General features: G+C 40.7%; 1 protein-coding gene across 3 annotated transcripts in view; it reads right to left on the bottom strand.

Moving 5' to 3' along the window:
- LOC147207173 (uncharacterized) overlaps positions 1–27,040 on the bottom strand; it is a 56,847-nt gene continuing 29,807 nt past the window's right edge. For 2 of the 3 annotated variants that reach the window (XM_086106233.1, XM_086106234.1), the window contains 12 exons: positions 24,411–24,520; positions 23,967–24,135; positions 21,614–21,718; positions 17,018–21,484; positions 9,883–9,956; positions 8,800–8,827; positions 5,575–5,721; positions 5,244–5,360; positions 4,832–4,923; positions 4,388–4,480; positions 4,187–4,304; positions 1–1,228 (listed from right to left, as the gene is read on the bottom strand). In XM_086106233.1, coding sequence (XP_085962359.1) covers positions 1,070–1,228; positions 4,187–4,304; positions 4,388–4,480; positions 4,832–4,923; positions 5,244–5,360; positions 5,575–5,721; positions 8,800–8,827; positions 9,883–9,956; positions 17,018–21,484; positions 21,614–21,718; positions 23,967–24,135; positions 24,411–24,520 — 5,679 coding nt within the window. In that variant the 3' untranslated portion in view covers positions 1–1,069. Of the gene's footprint in view, positions 1,229–4,186; positions 4,305–4,387; positions 4,481–4,831; positions 4,924–5,243; positions 5,361–5,574; positions 5,722–8,799; positions 8,828–9,882; positions 9,957–10,204; positions 21,485–21,613; positions 21,719–23,966; positions 24,136–24,410; positions 24,521–27,040 lie in introns of all 3 variants that reach the window. The other variant, XM_086106232.1, reaches the window with a different exon arrangement.

The following is a 27,040-nucleotide window of genomic DNA, read 5'->3' as shown; positions in this document are numbered from 1 at the left end:
TAATAAAGAAAATCAACTGGCTTTTATTCTTCTCTTTAGATATGGTGATCTGAAAATAGTTCAGCGAAACAGAGTATTGCACCAAGTGCAGAGCTTCATGTCATCAAGGTCGACAATATCACAAACTCTTGAAAACCGTGGAAGTAACTGCACATTTTTCAGTAGTGTAATCTTTCATAAATACGTTCTGTTTACTCCTCACATCTGTATATACAGAGCACGTGACCATTGTGACATTTCACAGATCAGATGGGTGCAATTATACAATGTAAAGGATGTTCCAAACTCTTCATTTCTTTCATTCAAAGATCAGGCTAAGATGACAGAAATGCATAAATATATATATTTAAAAAATCAGTAGATTGGACAGAATAATATATCTGTGATGTCCATAAATAGGAACAAAAACCCTCAAGAGTGTTTTTTGCGTTGATTTACAATAACACAGGATATGAAATGAAGCATCCTACTGATCTCACTGTTGTTCGGATTTCGCGTGTCTGTCATTGAGATAATAAAAAACCCAGGTGCAGTGACAGTGCATAGATTTAGTCAGCATAAGGATTATGTGCAATGTTTTAGACCGCGAGGAGAAATTGTACCAACATTTGTCGAAAGGAAACAACAACCACAAGAAGCGTGAATGTGTTGTTGTTGACAGTGAAATCAGGATGTGAGTTTAGATTTCCTGTATTGAGGAACATAACAGAGATGGCTTTCTTCTTGTTCGTGGGATTTCGTGAAGGCTTCACATCCAAGGCTTCTCTCCTTGTCCTTATTTTCACATGGTTCTGGATAGACTGATTATTATCACTCCTTTAAGGCCTTGTGCGGCAAACCGAATTTACAGATTATGTGATTCACACCGTGCAATTTGTACAACTACAACCAAATCTGTTCAGCAAAAATGACAATTGACTCTCCCAAGGATGAACATCCCGGTTACCTGACAGTGCCAGTGTTTTATAAAGCATGTCGAGTTGGGAGTGTGTAATATACACGTAAATTATTATCTAGTCAGCTGTTGATTTTAACCTTTGGACCAACGTCCAACTTGTTGATTACCTTTTCAGAGGGCACCGGTAAGGCACATTAGGACAAGCAGGTGAATTGTAACCAAGTAAGCAAGAAAGAAGTAACGTGAGCGTGCACGGCCCGTCAGCAGCCGGGAAAAGTACAGGCTTCTTCCTCTGAACCAACGTCTGCATGCCACCATCCCACCTTTCACCTGGAAGTACAAGTGGTATACAAATCAAGACACTGAAATCTGGTTGGGGGAGTAATTGCATTTAGAATAAGGCAAAAAAAAAAACAACTTAGGGTAACAGAACACGCTGTCACAGTTTCTGCTTGGAAAAAACATGACTGTATAACGGGTGGAACCGATTTGTCGACACATCCACTTTATCACTCTGCAATTGTTAGCGCCTGAAGACGATGAACCCTTTCATGCCACCCTGTAACCTGATGACATGATAAGCTGTCCATTGTAGAAACCGCTGTCCCTCAAAGGGTTAATCACCAGTCCCGTGTTTTTACATTCATACTACGTGTAGAGAAATATTTGATTAAACATGAGAATGGTAGCACAGGCCTTCAAGTCTATCTTCAAATATAACAAAAGCAGAAGTGCCAGTATGAACGGGCATCTGAAAAGGCAGTCGCTAACGCTAGCTGACAACCAGCCGAAATGCTTAAGTCAGCATATTTAGCAAATGTCCTCCCGCAAGAGTGAAAAGTGTGGTTGATCAACCTATACTGTGACCGCCAACAGTGAATATCTGTTAAATTGATTATGATTTTTAGTTGTCACACATTTGCATATTATTAATGATAAATTCATTACGCCTGCAATGGAGAACACTTATGCTTTCAATAAAGATGTAATTATGCTTTTCATAAAGATATGCTCATATTTATAATCAAGAATGCTAAGTGCACTGTGTGACAGGCGCAATCACCTTTCCGAGAAAGTCGTTGGGAAGAGATAAGGTAATAAGACAAAACAAGAGCAAGGTCGGACGGAGCTGTCAACACCAGCTGCAACCAACTTACTTGGTGTTTTTGTAATGATTGGACACATGTAAATAATTTTCACTCGCATACACACACATAGTCATACAAATTCAGTGTGTCTTCAACAGCTCTCACCCTTTAGGTTGGACACACCCATGTATGAGATTCCCAATGAGAAATAAATGAGAGGGCGAGCGGGAAGCAATTAAGCATTCACTTAGAATTTCATGGCTGCAACACATTTGATTTAATAAATGTTTGGGAACTAATGTTGGAAGCGTTGTAGGAAATCTTTGCCATGTTTGCTTGATGTACAGCTTCAGTTGTTCAACAGTCTGAGGTCCCAAGTTCATTGGAATTGGGTTTGCAATTTTGAGTATTACCACAACCATATGACTGACCTAAATACATTTAAAAAAGCATTTACCACCATACAATACGGTATGTCCTTTTTTTGGTGTGAAATCCCAATGGCGATTTGATCATGTTTTTTTCCATCTACAATTATTCAGGATATTTTGCAAATGATTTCAGAGAAAGAAAAAACCCATTTAACCATTTAAAATCTTAGTTCTCAACAGAAAATGGATAAATATATATTTTTTACAATACTGTACTTGGTTTTCCGATACAATTCTCTTTAAAGTGGTCGAGGCTTCTTTAACTTCTATAGGTATGTATGTCCAACCTTTTTGAAACTAAGAGCTCCTTCTTGGCTACTGATTAATGCAGAGGTCTACCGGTGTGATAGGATGCATTTTTGAAATAAATTTGCTCAAACCGCCTGGATATGTTGTAATTAATGATTACCGGTAATGAGATTAATTTCTGAGAAGACACGGATCACATGAGCGATTTCTCGCAACAATTATGATCAATATCAACTGGCCACACTTTATTTTAAATATTTGCTAGTGCTCACAAAATTATCGCTTCTACAATATTCCTGACAGTGTTTCATCACCGGTAAGCAAATTTTATTATTATTATTTGAATATGCCCACGGGCTACTCGCTCCTTGGTGACCGCGGGTACACGTTAGCGACCCCCTGGTCTATTACTATGAATAAGGTGAAATAAGTCTTATTTTATATTGACTTACAAATAGCAAGGTGAAGTAGGATGTCCAGGTGAGATGAGTACAGCAGATGAGGTACAGGGCTTTTAACTTTTAACTCCACTTTGTCACGTATGGCATTACAAGTAAAGTTAAGGAAGGCGGTGTTTGAAAAATATTGGCCACTGTGTAACTTGTAATGAGTGTCAAATACTTTAGCAGTCTCGACACTTTCGATGGGGATCGTATCCTTGCCAAGATAAAACACAACTGTCTCCGTTATGTCTTTCTAGCTTGTTTTGTCATGCGGAGTTCTTTTGAAATGCCTTAATCTCAGAGGTTTATTTTGCTCCTATATGGATGAAGGTGATCTTTGAAGTGCAAACCTCACTGCAAATTTTGGAAACAGACGTTATTTGCTGTTTGGTGCTTTGGGAAAACCCAACCCGGTTCCATTCATGACCAACTCCTCCCTTCTGCATTTATTAGCAGCCATTCTTCCTTTTACATAGTTGGGGGGGGGGGGGGGGGGGGGTCAAAATGGGAGGGACTAAACAAACCAAGAGACTACCTACAGCTCGCTGATTGGTTAATTGGCGTGTCTGTCGCGAGGACGTGAAGTGGACTAGTCAGTGGGGTGATTTGGCAGAGAAAATGAAACTTTGTGGCTGCGAGGGATAATAGCGGAATTGCATTAAAGAGCGGACGTCTGTGATCCCTGTGAATGTGACTGGATGAGTGAGTCAGGCGTTGGGGGTGACTGCACACAGGCCGAGGAGCATATACCCATGACAGCAAAAGTAAGCTTGTATTTGGAACCTGAAGGATAACAGTCACATGCACAGCGAGTTGACAATGACAAAAGTTTAAATGGCGTCACAAATTTGTCATCATCGATGCAACGATCATCACCTTAGCGCCAGCTACCAAAACAAACCAAAAAAAATATGAAGACATTCAACCCCTGACAACATGATGAAAAAGCGCCAACCGCTGCAAGAAGGTTACATGGCAGAAACGATGCTTAATAACCATCACAAAATGAATATCACGTGGCCCACTGGGAAAATCAACCCCCCCCTGTAAACTCCTAATCTAAAAGCTGCATTCTACCTTCCGTGTTATCAGAGGCTGGTTTGGGTTGAGGCTCACAGCTTCCCACTCGTCATCTGCTTCCATCTCGATACTGCTGAAGTCTCTCCGAATATCTTGAGGCAGTCTTGAACTGATGCTGCATATCAAAATATTTACTTTTGAGCACATCTTCACTGTGGTTATATGTCAGTTGATACAGGAGGTTTTTTGTGTCAAGACCTCTTTGTGCTGGCCTGGGCAAGATGCAAAGCCTCTTCGGCAGACTCCCTTCGGCACCGTTCATCTGCCAGACTCCGCTCTACCTCAAGTAGCCTAAAAAAGTGGAGCAAAAGTGGAACAGTCAAGGTCCCTGACTTTTGACAGTCCTGAAGTGGTATGGAGAACTACTTGTGCTGTATTTGAAAAACCATATCCAGAAGTAGCTAGTCAATGCAGAGTGTTCATTTATTCAACTGCAGATCGGGTGAGGCATGTATTGTTTTTGGAAGACATGACACAGTATACAGTATCCTGTTCATGAAAGAGCTCAATGACTCTTTTACTGATGTGAAAAATGCAACACTAATCACGCGTGACTCGCTGTGATGAGCCTTGACTGGACAACCTAAGATTACAACAACCAACATGACCACCGCCACCACCAGCAAGTCTGAGCGACCTCACCTTTCTTGGAGCTGGCTGACTTCAATTGTTTGAGCAACTGTGTTGTTCCTTTCCTGAGGACCTCCGGGAGCCACCTCTAAATTACCTGAACCCTGAAAGGCAGGTAAACAAATACTATTAATTTTTGTAAGACTCAAAACAACATTACACTAAAAACATAAAAAGAAACATGAATTGTACAAGCATCAGAATGAGTGTACTCGAACAGCAGCAATGCAATTGATTGTGATCACTCTCGCTCGATGTAAACCCAATCGCAGAACAGCTAACTGAAAATACATCTTCGAGATAGAGGCCATCGGAGCATTTATATCTACAAAAGCTGAAAATGGAAGACAATTAAAATTTGGAGTGAGCACCATACACTATCCAACCAGAAGAGAAAATACATGGACTTCTCGAGCACCTTTACCTGGGCCTGGCCTTGCATTTCCAGCCAGTGGCATCGATTTTGGGTGTCCCTCAGGGTTTGGGACACGGCAAGTAGCTGAGCAGCCACAGCGCCCTTTTCCTCCACCGCCTGCTGTAGCTGTGAACGTGGACAAGAACATGAAGGATTTGCTACATTTTTTTTTCTTTCCATGATTAAAACATCAAGCAACGTGGCTTAATTTTATTGCAAAAACTCCAGATTTTTCTGGGGGGGTTTCCCTTTGGCTCCTTGTATGTGTAAATAGGTCAACTGTAAAGCGCTATGAAAGTGAGATGTCCTGTAAGTTGTGTCATCCTCGAGTATTTCAAACCTTTGAGTTAAGTTGCTGAAAGCACTGGTCTCGCTGCTGGATGTCATACAAGCAGCGCTGCAGCTCTCTGTGCAGATGGACTCTCTCCACCTCCAGTCGACTCACCGCCTTTTCCATTTCACTCTGGCCTACCGGATTCACCGTTTCCTATTGTTATGATGCACAAATATTGACAGCGATCAATGGTTGACCACACACTCGTTATGAAAAAGTAAACATTAAAGCCCTCAACATTTTTTTAATGTGAAGGACAAAAGAAAAACCTCTACAATCAAATAGAGTGCTACAATTCAGAATCTCTCTCAATTTCCTCTTCCAAACTTTTAAGGTTCAGGGATCAAGCTGGCTGTATAAGGTTACATAAAACCGGTGGCACACAGCGAGGCCGAACGTGACTGAACTGCAAAGCAGCGTGAGGGGTTCGGCAACCATGTTGCGGCCGACTGCTGGCAATTAGTTTTGCAGCAATTTGAAATTTGAATTGCAGATGAATCGCGTTGCAAAGTTACAGATGTCAGGGCCAGTCAACAATGCCATGTCAGGTCACACTTTTGTGTTATTTTTGAAATGCCTTCTTCAGGTACCAAGCCATAATGCCAAAGCCCTGTCCACAAGAAAATTAAGCGGAATTTCTGTCAGATGGTTTTTGGCGCTACCTTAGTGCCAAGGAAATATGATGAAGCGGCGTACTGATTGAGTGACAAGCTTCATATGTCAAGATGGGGAAAAGTTTAACCAAGGAGGTGGATGAAGTCCACCTTGCCAGTAATTGACGCTATAGTGGTTTGACACATTGGCAAATAATCATCTGCGTCAGAGATGAAAGGTCATAACAGTTGTTTTTGGTCTCCGTGAAATGGAAATTTATCTAACAAGTACACAAGGTATTCTCGTGATTAGTGAGTACTCAAGAGTGAATGAATACTCGTACTGGTGTTGGGTCTGAAAAATTTGGTTCTAAATATCCCTTCTTAAAACTGTTAATAGATGCAATTATAAACCTTTTGGGGGTGGAGGTGTGTAAGCAGCAGTGATGTGTTCCTCGAGGACCGGCTCGAGGACCGAAGGGCGGTCCTTGGTCCTCGGCCTTGGCCTCGGAGTCAAGTCCTAGGTCCTTGGCCTTGGAGTAAAGTCCTCGGCATTGGCCTTGGGTTGCCGGTCCTCGGACACAACGAGGGATTAGAGCCTCTAATCCTTCGTCCACAGGTATAAAGTGGGCCAGAGGACCGCAAAAATCATAAAGAAATCAAACAAATCCATCCAGGGAAACCCACGTTGATGACTTTATCTGCTGCTTTAATAGGGGCGGGGCTACCACTGACAGTCAGTACAACGTGTAAGGAGCGACATCACGGTTCGTTCCGTTCGCGATCGGCAGTATAAATAAGTAAAGCCTTTCTGTAACAGTGGTGTCTTTTATTTTGTTATTTTTTGCACAGTCGTCACGTTTGTGCGGTGGCACTAGAATGTTCGTTTGAACCAAGTAATTTGCGTTACAGCTAGAGTCAATAATGTCGGCAGTTCACTTCCGGGTTTGGCCGTTGGGATTTGGAGTCCTTTTGCTCGATTCCAGTTATGTTTGCTGAATGCTTTCTCATGTTTGAAATAATGAATATTGATAATACATAGTTTAAAATCATGGTTGATTTAATTATTTATTATTATTGTCAAGTTGAAGGTATTAATTAACGTAGTATTAGTGGTAGTGGTAATAATAGTTGTACTCAGAGAATGTTTAGAGATTCAGCCATCTTGTTACCTCTGCGTCCCGCGTCCTAGACGCATAATTTTCCCACGGGACGCACAGTTCCAAATAATTTCTGCACTGAGACTCTCTCAATCCATAATGGCACTCATACTTTTCTGATCAGCGAGTCCCTGGGACTAGCTGCCGGTAAACTGTAAAATTATCACTGAGAGATTACCGCTTTTTCTGCACTCAGTGATTGACTTCTATGCAAAGTCATTTCTCAACTTGTCTTCCGTGCCATGTCATGCCTGTTGAGTGTTGATTTACTTCATATTAAGAAACTACTGCACTAAACCATTAATTCATAAATGTATATCATATGATTTTATTTTTTTTCTCAGTATAAATAACACCTACCCTGACTGTTCTACTCTTTGAATAAAAACACTTCATTCAAGCGTTAGGGAGTGCAAGGGGTTATGATGGAGGGTGTTGCAAATCATGAAGACCTGCCAAGTGGTATGATAGCATTGTTTTATACATGTCCTCGGCTAGCCCTCAGCTTCAAAATCAGTCCTTGGTCCTTGGCCTTGGCCTCGGAGGCAAGTCCTTGGTCTTTGGCCTTGGCCTCGGAAAATTTCTCAAGTCCTTGGCCTTGGCCTTGGCCTCGGGTTGCCGGTCCTTGGACACAACACTGGTAAGCAGGACTTGGTCCCAGGGCAGGGAATTACTGTAATTCAATTTCACTTATTACCTATAGGAAAGAGTGCTTCCTAATTGAGCTGAGTTCAAAGGAAAGAATTGTTGTCGTTAGTGGTTTCAGTGTAATACACGTAGGGCCGCCACACACTGAGCGATGCACAATTACAGTGCGCGGCGGTTTTGCCACAAGATTTTAAGTGAAGCTATGTCTCGCCCAGTGATTTTCAAAATTTCCATCGGAATTGCATGAGGTGGCAACGTCGTAAGTTGCAGCCGATCAAAATGCACTGAAGCTTCCACAAGGAAGAAAAATCAATTTCCGGGTAATAGGAGGGCACCAGGGCCTGGGACGCAGCCGTCAACCATGCTCCGTCAAGCGATCGAAATACAGCATATATGGCAAACGTATTGTGTTTTACAACAATACTTCAGCAGATTTAGAATTCCGTATAGACGTGTAGATGAAATTGCGAAGCTTGTGGTAAAAATGAGAATTTTGCTATAAAATTGAAATATATCATTGTAGAACTGCATTTTTCCAAGCTAAACTAATTACTAGCCGCCTTTAAAAAAAAAAGAAAAAAAAAAGAAATACATGATATGGTACAATATTTTCTATGCGGAGCTCACGAACACAATACAGGCTTGTACAGTTCACATCACAAGGGGTCCTTATGATAAATTGCCCAATGAGTGGGGATGAGTGGCCAACTGTCGTTTATTTATTTATTTTTGTGATAGTCGGGTCGCAGTTGGTTTCGGAAGCATCACGCAATGTGCGACAGCCCTGAGATTACATGCCACAGTCAAAACATGATAGTACACAAATTTACCTCGACCAGTTCTGTGCCTCTTTCAGACCTGCAAGCAGTAGAAAAACGTTAATTTGCTGACATTTCTTTGGTATACAAGTGTGACAATATGATTACTGTCTGTGTGTATCTAACAGGTGGGAACGTTGTCAACATGCTGTAATGTGATGCAGGAAAAACACAGATGTGATAGTTTTGCTCTTGATGGGGATGTGATGAACAACTGTTGACAATTAAAGGGAACTAAACCTGTTTCTTCAATTCACATTTAGAGAAATTCCCAGTCAAACATCGGATATTAAATAAAGCCTAGTATGCCTTCAGAGCAAAAAGACGCTATCAATGGCACTGACTGCTGCAGTTGAAGTAGCAAACATCCTGGGTACCAAGTTAGGGTACCAATTTGAAGGATGCAAGAACAGCCAATGCGAGTCTGCGCCACTATGCTGCATGCTAGCTAAGCCAACACTTATGATGGATAGACCCTCCCAGGCCCTCCAGGCAACCCTGGCAGCACTGGGCAGCTCCTTCAGCCAAGAGTCTGATACACCCGCGCTGCAAGAAGGAGGTACTGCTGCTCGTTCCTGCAGACTGCCGTCAGGCTATTGATTAGACGCCCCTGAAAACCTGGACTCACCCCCACTCACCCATTTTAAATAGTACAGCATACCTTATGCAGCATATATGCTTATATCTTAGATTTTATATTGCATTCTGTACTGTGTACAGTTCATTTTTAAACTTATTTTGTGCTTGCAAATACTTTGTTTTTCTACTTTCTTCCCTTCAAAATTTTGCTGCTGTAAATTTTGAAGTTCTCCATTGTGATAAAGGTTTTCTTATCTTATCCAGTAGAAACCACAAGTTTATAAACCTTACCTAAAATCACCCATATGTGGTGTTTTGTCACTGTCTGATGGATGGATGGATAGATGGATGGGTGGGTGGGTGGGTGGGTGGGTGGATGGATGGATGGATGGATGGATGGATGGATAGATAGATTTAAAACTAATTTAAAATATAACATTTTGACTGCTTGGGTTTAGTTCCCCTTCATGAGTATCCACTACATGCAAGTATTTCAACATTTATTTATTTTTTTACCTTAAAACAGTTGTTTCATTTGGCAAACTACTGGCGTCTACGTCTGGTGTCAGTCTAGGCCGCAGCTCATTCATCTGCAAGACAAGCAACAGTAGACAAACAGCGTGTCGATTAAATGAATCTTGAACTCCCAGAGAACAGTCAACGTTATTGACAGCAGCTGATGTACATCACACCCGAACACCATGCAGAAGGTACCAGTGGAATGTTGAAAAAAAGCAAATTTGACTTGACCCCACATGCCGAATGCAAAAGGAAACACTGTAAGGACACTGAAGTGCAAGTGACAGCCAAAATCAAACCTGCAGATGACATTACTTACCGCCCCATGTTTTTCAATCTGGGAAGCACTTCCTTTTGACTTTCTCTCACTCATGGTACTGACAGTTTTCAGGCCTGACCCTTGCCTGGATTCAATCACTCTCGTGGCCTCTGCCAATTCGTCAACCAGCCTGTCACGATCGTTTTGGAGGCTGGCCATGGATTTGGAGAATGCAGAGAGCTGCCTGCTGTAGGTGGAATTTTCCAGGTCAACCTGTTTCAGTTGCTTTTCCTTCTCTGACAGAGTTTTTCTTAGCTCGCCCAGCAACTTGTTGAGCTCTGCATGAGTGTTTTTGCTCTCCAAAGCTCGTAATTGGTCAACAAGGATCGCCCTTTCTTTGGTAAACATCTCCACATCAGATGTAGCATCCTGGAAACCGCGCTGAACTTTGTTCAGAGCTGCCTGAGTCTCTCTGAGCTCTTCATCATACCTGTTTCGCAAGACCTTGAAGTCTTCAATGAGCTGGTCACGGTCATTCTGCAAGGCTGCCATGGCTTTGCAAAGGGACTCATTTTGAGCCTTTGTGTCTCTGTTTTGCCTTTGGGCCTCCAACAACTGTTGCTCTGTTTCCAGTAGGCCTTTTGCTGTGACCCTTTGCTCAAACCTCTCTTTCTCAGTCCTCATTAGCTCCGTCTCACGTTCACAGGCAGCCCATTCAGTATTGTGTTGGTCATCTGAATTAGCTAGTTTTTTGTCAGTTTCAATTTCAAGCCGCTCCATTTGTTTCGTCAAGTCATGAATTTGGGTTTCCTGAGATAGAAGTTTTTGCTGAAGATCAATACATTCGGCTGTTTTAGTCGCCACAGTTTGCTGCAGATCAGCAACCACTTTGCCCTCAGTTGTAGCCTTCTGACTCACTCCATCACTTTGCAGTTTTGTCACCTGCGCTCTAAGTGTAGAAAAATCCGCCTTCCTGACCTCTATTTCGTTTTGGAGAACTGACAGAGCTTCTGTGTGATCTTTTTCAGCTGCAGTCTTTTGCTTTTCAAGATTTTTTATTACATCCTCCTGCTTTTTTAGCAACACTTTTAACTGATTGTCTTTTAAGGATAAAACTTGATTCAAATCCTCTCTGTACCTAATGAGTTGGGCCCTGAGCATAGCGTTCTCTGAATTTAGGTCATCCATCTGATGTAATAATTTCTTAATTTCATGTTTCAGGCCTTTGGTTGCACCACCTTCATTGTCAGGCGAGTATTCTACACTTTTAAGTTCTGAATGGCTCTTTGCCTCGAGTATTCTGTATTCGGACATCAGTTGCTCTTTTTCCCTCTGTAAAGACACAAATGACTTCTTGACCACTTCCATCTTAGCTGACATCTGCTCTTTTTCCTGGACTGACCTGTTCAAGCCAATTTGCAGACTTCTGACTGTGGCCTCAAGTTCTCTGAACTCTTTATCGGCCTTTTCTCTTTGGTATTGTAAAGTTCTTAACCTGTTCTCATAGACAGCTTCTTGGGAGTGACAATTAGTCTGAAGCTGCTGAAGATATCCTGACATGTGGTCATCCCGACAGGACAAAATAGAGGAGATCTCAGCATCTTTGCTTTGGAGTAGGGTTTTCAATTGAAGGGAAATTCCCTTTTGGGTCTCAAATTCAGCCTTTGCTTTGTCATTCTCAGCCCGCAAAACAAGCAGCTGTGTGTCTAAGTCAGCATTTATCTTTTCTGTCAAATTGTAATGAAGATGCAAACGTGAAATCTCATCTTCTTGGTCATCAACCTGTATTTCAAGAGTGGTTCGGTCTTGTTCCACCTTCTTAACTTGAGCACCGAGTTCATTTACTTGCACGGTCAAACGTTCGACAGTCTCAGAGAGATCCGCGTTGCTCGCACTCAGAACCAAGATCTGCCTCTGATGAGCAGCAGAAGCAACTGAATACATGCTTACGGCACTCTCCAGTCTCGATTTGGTTGATCGGAGATCATTCAGCTCTTTTTCGCTCACCCTCATATCCTCTAGCAATCTTTTCATGGCTGAACCTTGTTCGGTGAGCTGGTTATCTTTCTCCTGCAAGGCGTTGAGGTACAAATCATTCCAACGTTTTGCAGCGTTTGCCCCATGAGGCGTGGATGACAAAGCAGACAGTTTTGCTTCATTAGTCTCCAACGCTCGCTTTAGAAATTTCATCTTCAGATCTTGAGAGTCCATTTGTTGCGTTAGCTCAGTGACTTTCTGACTCTCTTTATCATTCAAATTCTTGAGATCATCGATCTGTTTCTGCAACATCACGTCATTGTCATTAAATGAGTTGAATTCTTTTTCCACGGGAGATTCCTTTAATTTGGTTTTCTTTTCGGATCTAACATTTTCAAGAGAGAGTTTAAGGTGGTCTCTTTCCAACTGAAGTTTTCCAATTCTCTCTGTGGCCACCTGGATGTGAGTCTTGCACGTGATCAAATTGGCTTCAACTTGTTTGTTTTGCTCTTCAACAACAGAGATTTTATCAGAGAATTTATTCAAATCTTTTTTCAAGTTTTCACATGCAAACTCTGAGGTTTTCAAAGAGCTCTCCAAATGCAAAATGTGCTCTTGGTATTTAATGCAGTTTTGTTGTAACTGATTTATTTCTTGATGTTTTTCTTTCAGAAGCTCTTGCAGCTCTTTATTGGTGTTCTTGGACCCTTCCTCACCTCGCTGCATAGCCTTGAGCTTATTCTCAAAGTCTCGGACTAATTTAAGATGCCCATGCTCTTTTTCTTGGCGAAGTGTGTCATTTATCTCCTTGCTAATTGTAAGCTGAGAAGACAGCTGCAAGTTTTGGGCTTGCAAAACACTGATGGATTCAGAGAGGGCATCGATTTCTTTAGAATTGTTGAGGACCACGGTTTCCAGGTACTCATTTTCATTTTTTACCTTGTCTGAAGACTCTTGAACATTTTCTAGCTCCTCTTGCAGAAGACACTTATTATCCTCTAATATTCTAACCTTCTCATTGAGACTGATGGTTTCTTGGTTGTGCAGCTTCATCTTATCTTTAAGATCATGAATGGCATCGTCTTTTAGGCGCAGTTGCATTTCATGATCATTGTGTAGTTTTTCAATTCTTTCCGAAAGAGATTTATTTTCTTTCTGCAAAACATGACAGCTTTCAAGTTGAGCACTAAATTCAGCCTCCTTGGACTCAATCTGGGCGGTCAATGAACCATTCACACTTGGTGTCTCATCAAGTTTATGCTGCATGCTCTTTCTATAAGAGCTCGATTCCATGCACTGTTTTTCTAATGAATGACTAGCTTGAAGCTTTTCAGTCAGTTCTCTGTTTTTAACCTGCATATCTGCAATCTGATCTTTACAAGCCTCCAATGCTGACTTCAATTGTAGAATTTCGGTCTCGCAGTGTTGATTTGTCTTTGTCAGCTCACATATTGCCATTCTGTGGGCTTCATTGATCTCAGCCAGTTCTTTTTTAATGCTATCATTGGCTTGCTGCAGACCCTCAATCGTGTGTTGTTTTTCTTCTGAAAAAGTCTGCATTTTCTCTTTCAGTCTTTCGTGTTCCTCCTCCACTTGCTTCGCTTGGCCCTGCAGAATTTCCATCTCTGTATCAGATTTGTGCAATTTTCTCAGGGCTTCCTGTCGATCGCTTTTGGCCCCTTCCAAAAGTCGTCTCATCTTGTCCATTTCTGTGCCTACATTCTCAAATGCTTGTAAAAGGGTCTCATAGTCTTGCTTAAGTTCCGAATGCCTTGATTTCCATTTGGTCAGCTCCTCTGTCTGAGAGTCTTTCAGAGATTCCAGCTGGCAGGAAAACGCTTGCTTCTGCTGGGTGATATTCTCTATGGTTTGCTTCAAGCTTTCACATGCGTCTGCTAGACAACAATTCTCATGACGGATACGATCAACTTCCGATCTAAGCTTCTCTTTATCAGTATTAATACATTTCATATTGATTTCCAGGTCAACATTATGTTGTTTTAGTCTTGAAAATGAGGATTCTAGGGCAAGACATTCAGCTTCCTTTGTGTTGATGTTTGCTGACAGATTTCCAACTTGCTCTTTCAAAGATGCATTTTCCTTCATGAGTTCTTTCCTTGAGACTAAAGCTGCTTGAAGTTTCTTCGTTAGGAGGGTCATTTTATGATGGCTGTCCTCATCACTGACTTTGCCACAATCTTGCGATTTATGAAGATGGTCGATTTCTCGTTTCATCTTCATAATGGAAGCTTCATGGTCCGAACTAAGCTGCTGCAACTGCAACTGAAGTGCAGCGATCAGCTCATCCTTTTCTGACATTGCGGACTTAGCATCCTGAGGTTTCTGAGCTGTTTTCATGTCTTCAGCCCATCTATTCGCAGAGCTTAACTCCTCTTCCTTCACATGTTCTTCCTTGATGGACCTTTCAGCAATCTCTTCATATATCAGCTCTTTGACATGGTGGCACTGGTTAAGCTGTGCATGAAGTCTACCTAACTCTGTCCTGAGGTCATTCATTATTCTCAAGGCATTTTCATTGTCTTGCTTCAATGAGACCATATCTGTTACTTTTTCAGTACAGTCCAACTGTGCTTTTCCAAGCATCTTAGTGAAACTGTCTTCCTTCTCACACAGCAGTTGCTGTGTCTCTGTCAAAACACTCTGAAGAGTTAACACTTGATCCAAATGAGTCTTATTTTCTTCCATTGTGTCTTGACACTTTTCACCATTTGTTTTCAGCTGACCTTGCTTCTCCTGTTTGAACATGACCTCAACACCTTTAAATTTTTCTTTGGATTTCTCAACCAACACTTTCTCTTCTTTTATTGCACTCTGAGTTTGGAGATTTGAGGCCAACGCTTCTGCGCTTTCCTCCATTAAGGTGAGAGCCTTGTCTTGAATTTCCAATTGTTTTGGCAATTTTGATAAAGGATGGCAATCTCTTTCTCTTTCGGCCAGGGAAGTCTTTAAATATTGCACAGTCGCATCCCTCTCTTGAACGAGGTGTCTTAAAATTTTCAGTTCATCTAAATTAGACAATGAGGTTCTCTGGAGTTGTTCCAGTTCCGCAAGACTCTGATTATATTTTAACTGGATGGCAGTGAAGTCATTTGTCTGCTGACAGTGTTGCTCCAAGAGAGCATTATACTCGTCTTTCAGTTCATTGAACCTTTTGGTTGATTGTTTTTCATTGTCTTCAGCTTTCTGCAGCGTCTCTTGTCGTGCTCGTGATGCAGCCTGGGTCTTGTTCTCGAGCATTTTCTTTTCTTGCTTCATTTGTGTCCGCTTGTTCTCTAACACATCAGCATTATCAACGGAGAAAGCATCATTAGATTGATCTGTACATCCTGTGATTTCATTCTGAAGCTCTTCCACATTTTTCATTAGGCTCTTCTTATCTCGTTCAAAACTATCTTCTTGCTCGGCAGCCCTTGCCTGAAGCTGGTGGATTAGGATGCTTTTCTCATTGAGTTGCTGCAACATTTCTGCCAGGCAACTTTCTTTTTCACTCACTGTCGATTGTAAAACCTTTGTTTCAGATTCCAGCTGTTCAGCAAGTTTTTCCGTTTGCATTTTGTGATAATGGATCTCCCGTTCTTTATCGAGGCATTCCTTTTCCAGGAGAGAAATCCTTTCCTCATACACTTCTGCGGCAGACTGCGCTTGTGTTGTTGCTTCCACAAGTTTTTCTTGTAAACGTGAAACATCATGATCATTGTTGACACCGGCATATTTTTTTTCAAAATCCTCCACTTTTTTCAACAGATCCTTTCGAACAAGGAGAGAGGCTTTAAATTTTTTCTTGATTATATCATTGTCTTTAGAAATCCTTGCAATCTCACATTTTAGGTCAGTGTTTTCTTGAAGCAGCCCAAGCTTTTCTGAAGTCTGAGTTTCATTCTCGCTTAGGGAACATGAATTACGTTCCTCTAGCGGCAGAGAAATCTCGTTAGACTGCCTAGTGGATGTGTGGTAATCTTGTTGGATCATGGCGAGTTGTTTTGATAGATAAGCATTTTCCCCATCAAGTTTCACTCTTTCATTTAAAGCAGACTCCATGATTTGGGAAATGGATGCATCCTTTTCTTTTAACTGCTGACTGAGCCCAACAAGTAACTCCTTTTGATGACTTATCTGAATGGTCATTGAGTTGATGTGATCATCTTTTGTTTTAAGTTCGCCATGTAAAGACGAGTGTTCAAGAGAAGCTTCTGTCACTTTTTGTGTCTCACTCTTCAGCTGACTTTGTAAATTCTCGATTTTCTCCTGTAAAAGGGAAATTTCTTGACTTTTTTTAAAATGACTCTTGTTTTCTTGATCAATTGAATTTTTCATTTTTTCAAAATCTGCTCTTGTACTATCCAACTTATTTTTCAAAGCATCTATCTCAGAGTAATAACTTGCCTCAACTTGTTTTATTAATTGATGTAAATGTGATGTGTCCTCACGTGAAGGAGCGAAGACACGGGCTTCAGCACCACTGAATTTTGCTGCAAGTTGTTCTACCTCCCATTCTGCAGCCTTAAGAGTCTGTTGCAAATTTTCCGTCTCATTATCCTTTTCCTTGACTAATGCCATGACCTTTTCAAGTCGCACCCTAGATGTTGATGCCTCAAACTCATTTGCACTGAGCAGGTCAGAACCTTTGCTAATAGCGGAGAATGCTTCAGCCAGTTTTTCTTGCAAACTGTCTAGGTCCTGTTTTAAAACATTCACCTTATCGTCTTTAGATGCAATTTCCTTTTCAACCTTACTCAACTGTTCTACCAGTAAGGTCTTAGCATGTTTTTCTCTGTCTAGAACGAGGAGCCACTCTTTTTCAGTGTCCTGCAGAATTTGCTCCATTTTATGAATGCTACCTTTTAATCGAGAAATTTCCTCATCTTGAGCACTAACCTTTGTTTGAAGGCTCTCCTTGTCACACACCATTTGCTGGATGCTTTCACTCATGCTGCTGGTCTGCTGCTCCAACTGAACCTTGAGCTCCCCCTGGGACTCGCAAATTTGATGATGTCGCCTCTCCAGCTCGTCCTTCTCTGCAAGATGTTTTCTAATATCCTCGACTAAGCGTGTATTTTCATTGATGACGGCTGTGAGAGAGCTCTGATGCTCTTCCTTGGCCAAATTAATCTCTTCATGAAGCTTCTTGTTTTGCAAGTCAAGTTTCTGTATTTCAGAAATCAGGTGAGATGTATGTTTGGCTTGGGCTGTGTACTGATTGTTAATAGCATGTAAAGACATTTCTCTCTGCTCCAGGTTTTCTGTCAATGCGTTCATCTGCGCCACAACTTGAAGATGTTGAGCTTTTAGTCTTTCTATTTCAACTTTCATTGGATAGACACTTGTTTGATGTGAGGCAAACGCGTCATCCTTTTCCTTTGACAGCTGGGAATTCAGGTTCTGTGTCTTCTCGAGTTCACGTTGGATTGCAGACAGCTCTTCTCTCAAAGTTTCTATCGTGGTCTTTGCTGTGTCGCGTTCATCTGATAGGGTCTGAAGGGTCAACACTTCGTCGGTCCTTTGGGACAATTGTTTTCTCAGATCCTGCAAATCCTCCAAATTGGCGGCATATTTTTCTTGCAAGTCAATGAGGGCACTTTGCTTTTCTTCAGCTGACATTTTGTGTTTGGAAACGTCAGAGGACAGCATTTCCATTTCACTTTGTAACTGTGACACTAACTCTGTGCTTTCCATGAACTGAGTTTTGAAGAGCAACAACTCATCGGCCGTTCGCTGTAAATCTTGAAGAGATTGCGATTGTTCCATAAGACTACAGTCTCGTTCTTCCAAGGCCTTTTTGAGATTTTTTGTTTCTACTGTTTGCATTTGGAGAGTACTGTTGATCTTACAAGAATTTTCTTCAAGGTGTGAAATTTGTGCTTTTAGGATTTCACACTCTTTTTCTTTGTTTTTTAGATTAACGTTCAAAGTTTCATTCGCAAGCGTGACATTTCGTTGATCTTCAAGACTGGACTGCTCTTTTCGCTCCAATATGTTTTTTAATGTTGTTGACTCTGAAGTAAGAGTTTGAACTTGATCTGTAAGTTTGCAAACAGAATCTCCAAGCTCTGTAACTTGAACCCTTAAACTAAATGTTTCATTATCTTTCTGTTTCAGCTGCTCCTCCTGCTCAAAAATCCTTCCTTCAAGTTCTTTCAGGGAGTCATCTTTTCCTTGGACGGTTAAACTAAGACAGTCCTTCTCTGACTGTGCAGTTTTGAGTTGGAGTTCGCTCTCATTAACTGCAGTTTTTAGGTGAGCAAGTGCTTCCTGTGATTTGGAAAGCTCAACAAAAGATTTCTGAAGCTCAGATTTCAATCTTACATTCTGATCATTTAGTGCTTGAATGGCATCTTTAAAATCAATGACCTCAGCTTTGATTTGTTCATTCTCTTGTTTGAGTCGAGAATTTTCTAAAGTGAGCGTCTCTACAGAATCCTTTAGGGTGGCAATTGTAATCTGCATTTCTGCTAAATTGTTGTTCACGGCTAGAAGTTGACTCTCAAGTTTAGTCACGCATTGACTGCGTTTACTGAGCTCTTCTTTCTGGTTTTCAAAATCACTCGTTACATCTTGTAACATGTGTTCCTTTTGTTCTAACTGTTGCTTTGCCTCGAAGCATTCCTGCCTGACTGACTCAACCTCGCGTTGCATCTGCGACACGAGGTCCTTCTGCAGCTTGACTTCATTCTGATGAAAAAGACACTCATCTGATTTCTGCTGAAACATTGTGTCCTTCTCCATTAGCCCCGTCTTTAGGACAGACCCCTGTTCTTGAAGCATGGATATTGTGTCCTGTAACTGCAGTTGTTGGACCTGCTGGGCCTCCGAGAGAGATTTCTTTTTGAACAAAATGTCTTCTTTCTCAACCATTGAGAGGTTTAACTGACTAATTTGATTTTTTAGGTCATTCACTTGCTCTTGCAATGTTTGAATCTGCTGTTCCCTTTCACTCAGTGTTTCAGAAAGCGTACTACATTCATTTGTTTTCTCAAGCAAGCATTCTTTGTTTGACATTTCCTTTTCCTGGAGGACCTGCTTTGCATTACTTACGGAACCAATAAGCTCATTTTTTTCATTCAGAAGAGTATTAATTATCTTCTCATCATTTGTAACTTGTACCTCAAGTTTAGATTTCTCTTCTTTGAGCAGATTAGTCTCAGTTTTTACTTCCAAAGCCAATGAAATGTTGTGTGCCAACTCCTTTTGTAGTCGTTCATTCTCTTCTGTGAGACTAGTTATTGTCATGCTAAAACTGGAGTTCTGCTCAAGAGTGACTTTAAGCTGTCTGTCAAGGTTTGAAACAATTTGTATTTTCTCATCAAGCTCCTTTTCTCTGGATTTGAAAACTGTGTGAAGTTGATGGTTTTCCTCCGCGATTGTCTGCATTTCAGCTTTAAGGGTTCTCAGCTCGGTTTCACTGGAGTCTGCTTCGGATTTGAGTTTTTTGGACTTTTCTTCCATTTCATTTATTTCATTTTTTAGAGCTTTCACAGTCTTGTTCACACTATCAAAGTCATCTTTGTGTTTTTGGCACTGGTGAGCCATATTATCCATCATCCTTTCTCTTTCTTCCAGATCCTTGCAAAGCTGAGAGCGTTCGGAATTCAGTGATTCCAATTCCACTCGGAGCTCAGATACATAATTCTTATGGGAAATTATTTCATCCCGCAACCGGTGACACTCTTCCTGTTTTTCCTTCAAAGTTGTATCCTTCTCCAATAGCCCAGATTTCAGACTGCAACCCTGTTCTTGAAGAAGAGACACTGTTTCTTTAAGCTGCATTTGCTCACTTCTTTGAGCCTCCAATTCTGCTTGAAGATCGGAGGCAAACTGCTCTTTTTTTCCTACTGCAACACGTAACTCATTTAGCTCAGAACTGGAGCTCTGTAACTGCCCTTGCAATTGTGTGATGGCGTCCTCTTTCTCCCTAAGTAACTGTTTGAGATGACTCCACTCATTTGTTTTGGCCAGGACAAGCTCGTCGTTTGAGAGTTTGCTTTGCTCAAGAAGTCTTTTTAAATTGCTAGCTTGTAAAATCAAATCTTCTTTATTTTTTTCTAATTCGTGAATCATACTGTTGTTTTGTAAATGTTGCGATTCCAATGTGGATAATTTGGCATGCAAAGAATCTCTTTCAAACGTCATTTCTGATATTGTCGCTACCCTTTCAGCTACTTCCAGTCCAAGTTTTTCATTTTCCTTTGTTAAGTTTTGTATTTGGTTCTTTAAATTGTTGTTCAGTTCAAGAGCAGATGTCAACTTGTCATTAAGTTGGTTTCCATTCAGATTCTGGAGTTCAAGGTTTTCAGTGAGATTTTTAAGCTTTTCTTGCAACTGCTGTTTCTCAGATTCCATGTGTGTTAGGAGGTCCTTCATTTTGGAGATATTTTCAATGCCGTCATCAAGTTCTTTGCGCAATTTCTTATTTTCAGATTCTCTCACTTGTAATTCTGCATTATAGTTCTGTCTCTCATCCGTTGCCTGTTCAGTGTTTGCCTTCAGTTGGTTTTCCAGAGATGCTATGATTTCCTTGCATTTCTCCATTTCTTGTTGAACATTGTCCTCACTCTGTGCTCGGTCCTTTAATTCTTTGGACAAGGACTCTATGTCATGATTGAATTTCTGCACTTGGGACAGGAGTTTGTTCTTTTCGTCCTTGACAGTTTTCAATTCATTTTCATATGTCTCTTCTTTATTAAGAATATTTTTCTCATTGTTTGTATTTATTTCCTTGAGCTGCAAAATGAGTTCATCAGACTCGTGTTGCTTTTGGGTAGCTAAATTCAATTGTTCCTTTAGAGAAGTGATAAGTGCTTCACCTTCCGAAATTTGAGTGTGATGGCTCACAATCTGTTTCTGAGTCTTAGATTGGAGGTTCTGGATAGATTTTTTATCCTCCTTGGCCTGTTTTATTAGGCGGTCCATTTCTGCTACTTTAGATTTGTTTTCTTCTTTGGCCTTGTCTAACTCCATCTCAACATCTTTTAGATTGTCAACAAGCTCGGCCATCTTACTATTAAGGGCTTGCTGATCTGCAGTCTGCGAGTCTCGAAGAATTGCAGCCTCTCGATGTGCTTTTGTCAGTGCATTTTCTACTTGAACCATGTTTTCTTCTTTGAGTCGAAGCTCTTGTTTGAGAAATGTAATTTGTTCTGTAGACTCCAACATGTTGCTATTGAGTACTTTGTCTTTTTCCAACAGAGTTTCTTTTAGACTATCAATCTCCCGCTCACAACTTTGAAGATCATGAATAAGTTGGGCTCTTTCTTCCAGGTGGGAGGTGTTTAACTTGTCTAACTCCTCATTTGTTTGGTCAAGCTCAGATTGCAATGTGTCTAAGATGATGTCTTGCTTCTGACTCTGCAAAAAAAAAAAAAAACAATCAGATAAACTATCAAGAGGATGGGATGATTTCGACTTTTTTTCACTAAACATAAAGCTGCCAAAATTGGTTATTATTATCTCAAAATAGATTAGAGTGAAGCACACCTTGTCTCTCAGCCCACTCATCCTCTGTGTGAGGTCAATAACCTCTGCTTTTAACTCAGAGCAGCGATTTTCTGAGATACTGCTTTTCTTGGAAACACTCTCAAGCTGAGGATAAGAAATTAGACAATTAGACCAACCCATATCAAGCCAACAACACTATTAAACAACACTAAAGATGGGCATAAACTTTCAGGAGAATAGGTTTAAAATGGGGCTCACTGTGAAAAATTGAGTTCTTACTGGCTTTTAAACAAATAGTTGAGTCTCTGTCGTGATCAATGTGTAAAAGGATATTACCACGTGACCTCCAGGTTCATGTTTTTAAGAACAGCCTACAGATCTGCCTTTTCATATAAACTTTCCATTAGCATTTCCTCATTTTACCTATTTTCTCATGCTACCCTTTCTTTACACTTGTCACAACTAGGATTTTACTCGATTTCATCATTTATTGTGAATGGTTGTGTGTCTATTTGTGCTTTGCGCATGGCTGGTGACCAGTTCAGGGTGTAACCTGCTTTTGGCCCAAAGACAGCTGGGAGCAAAAGCGGTTCGGAAAATGAATTCATTGTATACCGTAAATTCCGGATTACAAGCCGCAACTTTTTTTCCACACTTTCAACACTGCGGCGTGTAATATGAAGCGGCTTTAAAAATTTTTTTTTCCATCGCGGGAAAAACATGGACCAATAAAATGAATGAGTCTTTCACTGAGGTCCAATGAGATTGTATGACTAATCACAACTTCCGCTCTTTTTGCCGTAGCGGGGGACGAATGTGTTACCCGGCAACAGTCGACCAATAAAATGAATGAGTAGTACACAGGGGTCCAATGAAATTGTATGATTACCGGTAATCATAACTTCCTTATTTCAGTCTTTCTTCTAACCCTGATCAACATTGAGAATACCAGACGAAAAGCATATGATGCAGCTTAAAGAAGGAAATCGAGCTGCTGCCCGTAATCTTGGCAAAGACGAGTCGATGGTCCGATGGTGGAGGCTCCGGCAAGAAGAACTGAGCCAGTGTAAAAAGACAACCAAAACATTTAAAGGTTTTAAAGGTGGGCCGTCGTGGTGTTATAGATTCATGAAATGGAAGCCTGTCTATTAGGGCATGCACGATGTTGTGTCAGCAGCTCCCTCCCAATTACGAGGACAAACTTGCTTCGTTCCGCACATTCACACAAACAAAGATAGCGGAGAATTCCATCACCCCACCTCTGACATTTGATTTGCCTCTCACTCGGACTGTAAATAAAAAAGGTCACTCCCCCATCATACTGAAAACAAGCGGCCACGAGAGAACACTGTGTTTTGAGCCGCGCAGCATCGGGCCTAAAGCTGCCAACGATGATCATTTTTAAGTGGCTGACTATAGAAATAATTTCATATATCTTTTCCCATTTATATGATTTGTATTATTCTATTTAAAGCCTAGTGGGCTTCAGTATTTCTCCTCGTAATTACGCAAATGCGCATCAAGATCTCTCTTTGTCTGGCCTCTTATTATGTGTTTCAGCATAATTTCGTTGTGCAAATGCATTTATCATGCTCATAAAAATATGGAGATTATTTTAACCTTAAGAAATTTTGCGTTTTTTTTCTGCGGGGGTTCAGCAGCCTCACCCGGAGGCGCTCCAGGCGGCAGGGACGCAGAAGCAAACCCCCACCTACTCATTGGCCAGCGGTTTATATTATGGTGCGGCGCACATAATTACAAAATTGATTTTTCTTCATAAATCTGAGCATGCGGCTCTTAATCAGGTGCGGTCTGTAGCCCGGAATTTATGGTATATTCTATCCTCATGTTGCTTTTATGTTCCGAGGTCTGTTTGACATGTTTTTATCATTTTAGTCTTACTAATATCATTTAGTATGAGCCCTCTGCACCGGGACCTGTGGCACGCCATGGGATCAGGGTTCGCCATGCGTGCAAGCCCTTCTGTGTCGGTGCACCTTGCCTGTTGCTGCGGTCTGAGGTCTGGTCCTCGTGCAGACAGTTCTCTGAGATTATATTTCTTCCCCAGAAAGTTCTGGACGCACTCTCAGGTTTATTTGGTCATTATGGTTTTACTCCTAACCTGTGTGCATGTGTTTTTGTGCATTTCTGTGTCCCATTAGGCAAATAGATGACAGGTAGATTTTAGTCCACGTAGAGTACTTTTGAGCTGCATTCTGTGCATAAAGGGCACTGTACAAATTGACTGACTGATCTATTGAATTGGCCTTGAGGAAAAAAAATATTGATGGATTGCTCGGTATTGGACTTGAAACAGGTTTAATTCGCGCAGTATGCATGCCCAGCTTTGGAAACAAAACAACAACAACAACAAAAGATTGCCAACTCTTACTGTTTGCTCAGTCTGAAGGAGTTTGTCAGACATCTCCTTGTACTGAATCTCTTTTTCACTCAAAGATTCTTTGAGTCTGTTGATAAGCTCAAGTTTTTCCGATGTCTTGGCTAAGGTGTTTTCCTTCTCAATGAGTGAGCTTTCCAGGCACTCTTGTGTGTCACTGAGCCTAAAAACAATAATCATAACAGGGACTATTACATTTCTCAAATGAATCGTAAATACTTGCTTCCTTGTAAAACAGCAATGTTTTCACATCAGGTATTCCAAAACTTTAAATATTAGTTGTCAGTTGACATACTGTAACTGACCACCAATCACAAATAATGTAATCTATTCATCTACAAAACAGCACTAGAAACATTGCAATCTTAAAACCAAGTTGAGGGCGTGGGGGGGGGGGGGGGGGGAGCATACATTTTAATCATCACTGGAATAACCTACCCCTTAAGTTGTTCATTGAGACTGCTAACCAGCAGCTGATGTTTTTCTGCTTCCCTATTCTGCTGACTACGCACACTGGCAAGTTGGGTCTGTAATTTTTCGGTCTCGTTCTGTAAGGACAGAAACATTACCGGTAATCAATACAGTCAGGATTTAAGTAACTTAAAGTCCTGGATATACACATGTGGACAAAACTTTTGGTGCCTCTTGTTAGTGAAAGAAAAACCCACATTGGTCACAGAAATAACTTAAATCTGAAAAAAGTAATCAGTTAAATGGAAATAAACCAATAATAATCAGACATTGCTTTTTCATTGTGGTTTAAGAGTATTATTATTATTATTATTATTGTTTAACAAAACAAACACACTCATGAAACAGGTTTTGGTAAAAATGACGGTACCCTTAATATTTTGCTGCACAACCTTTTGGCATTCACTGCAATCAAATGATTTTTGTAACTTTAAAAGAAATGCATGCACCTCTCAGTGAGTTATTTTGGCACACGAGTAAACGGCTCCAGTTGTCTCACATTTGACGGGCATTTTCTCCAGACAGCATGTTTCAGCTCCTTCCACAGATGCTGCTTCTCAATCTGGCGCTTCAACAATATGCTTACCTAACAGTACTTTGTTTTGAAAAACACCAAAACAAAAATATTACAAATAACCGTTTTTTTTAAATAAATGTAATTGTTTTGCAACTCCAACTTAAAAATAAAAAATAAAAACAATAATTTACAGAAAAACTAAATAATTTGAACAAATCATTATTATACTGGGAAACATTCGACAAAGTATTTAGTGTAAAAGGCAAGGCAAATTTTATACCCACGGCAACTAAATGTACTTCACACAACCTAAAGCACAACATCTAAAAGCATTAACAAATCTGAAAACATTCACAGCCCAGAGAGAACAAAACTATCTTATTAAAATAAAATGATCCTGATTCTCTGAAGTTGTTAATGGTATTATGGAACACAGATGAAGAAATACCTAAATTCCTTGCAACTGTACATTGTGCAATATTGTCCTTTTTTTCTCTCTCACAGTTGTTTACAAAGAGCTGCACCTCGCCCCATCTTTGCTTGTGAATGACTGAGCAATTCAGGGACGCTCCTTTTATACCAAATCATGTTCCCATTTAGCCTATTCAGCTGTGGGATGTTCCAAGCCGTTGTCTGATGAGCATTCCTCAACTTTCTTAGTCTTTATTGTCACTTATCTCGCATTTTTGGAAACATATTGTCGCTATAAAATTCCAAGCCAATGAGTATTTGCTAAAATCAATAAAGTTTTATCAGTTTGAACATCAAATATCTTGTCCTTTGGCCTCCTCTGATTGTGACTCATTAAACGTTTGACTCTTTGCATCATATCTTTTCTAGGGGTACCATTTTTTTTTTTTGTCCAGGCTGGTTTCATGAGTTTCTTTTTCTTAAATAATTCTCTTGATTTACAATTCAAAATCAACGTCTAATTTTCAATGGTTAGTTTTCAATAAATTTTCAATTATTTCTTTTGTCAGATCCAACTTATTTCTCCGACCACTGCTGGTTTCTATTCTTGATAATTACGAGGGGCATTCAATAAAAAAGGTGAATTTTTCAGTATTAGAATTTCTAATACAGATAGTTTACTTTCTTTCTTTTTTTTTTTTTCCAACATAGTCTCCCAGCACTGTCACACACGTTTCCCATCTGTGCACAAGCTTCCATATGCCTTCAGCATAAAAATCTTTGGACGGATGTCTCAACAAGTCACTCACAACACTTTTAACTTCGTCACTTTAAAAACTTCGTGCCAATTATTGTGAACTGCTGAGGCAGGTCAAGAAAGACATAAATAACAAACGCGGGGGTCATCAGTCAGAAGGAGTCATCCTGAATCATGACAAAGTGAGGCTTCACAGCAGTCCAAACGGTGCAGCCCATCAGCGAGCTGGGCTGGGATCTGCTCCCTCATCCCCCTTCCAGCCCAGAACTTGCTCCTTCAGACTTTCACCTGTGTGGTCCCTTCAAAGCATTCACGAGAGGCACAAAGTTTGAAAGTTGGGATAGGAAAAGTGTGTGACAGTGCTGGGAGACTACGTTGGGGAAAAAAAAGTTAGTATTAGAAGTCCTTATACCGAAAAATTCACCTTATTTACTGAATGACCCTTGTCTATGTGTGTTTAACTACCACTGCACACAGACGTCGATGACCAAAAAAAAGTCGTAATTACCTGTTATTGTCACAAGTTGGAAAATTGGTCTGTAGAACATTATCATTAAGGGTATGCAATTTCCCCATTAATTTTTCAAGTGCGTCAGGAAAGTTACCACAAGCAGTGACGCAGAGACCAAACATCGGACTTTCTTTGAACACTGTTCACAAAACATGCAATGTTATATTCATGGTTAAACACACACGCCACACCATTAGCAGTCACCGCCAGAGGTGCTATCCAGCGCACACATACGTCAGAGACCTAACACACCTGAGGGATGCAGTTTGGCTGCTCATCTTCATTTACATCAAACGTCACCTGTGTTAGAAGGGTTTGTTTCGATATCCCAGGAATTAGGGGACATCCAAATGAATCGGCATTTATTCATCAGTGGGTAAATGTTTGTGTGTTAGTGAACG

This window comes from Hippocampus guttulatus, chromosome 3 (assembly GCF_054856545.1).
Source record: "Hippocampus guttulatus isolate MCC_2025c chromosome 3, RoL_Hgut_1.0, whole genome shotgun sequence".
NCBI classification, from domain to species: domain Eukaryota; kingdom Metazoa; phylum Chordata; class Actinopteri; order Syngnathiformes; family Syngnathidae; genus Hippocampus; species Hippocampus guttulatus.
The sequence above is the reverse complement of the archived record's forward strand: the minus strand, read 5'-3'. Positions and strand labels throughout refer to the sequence as shown.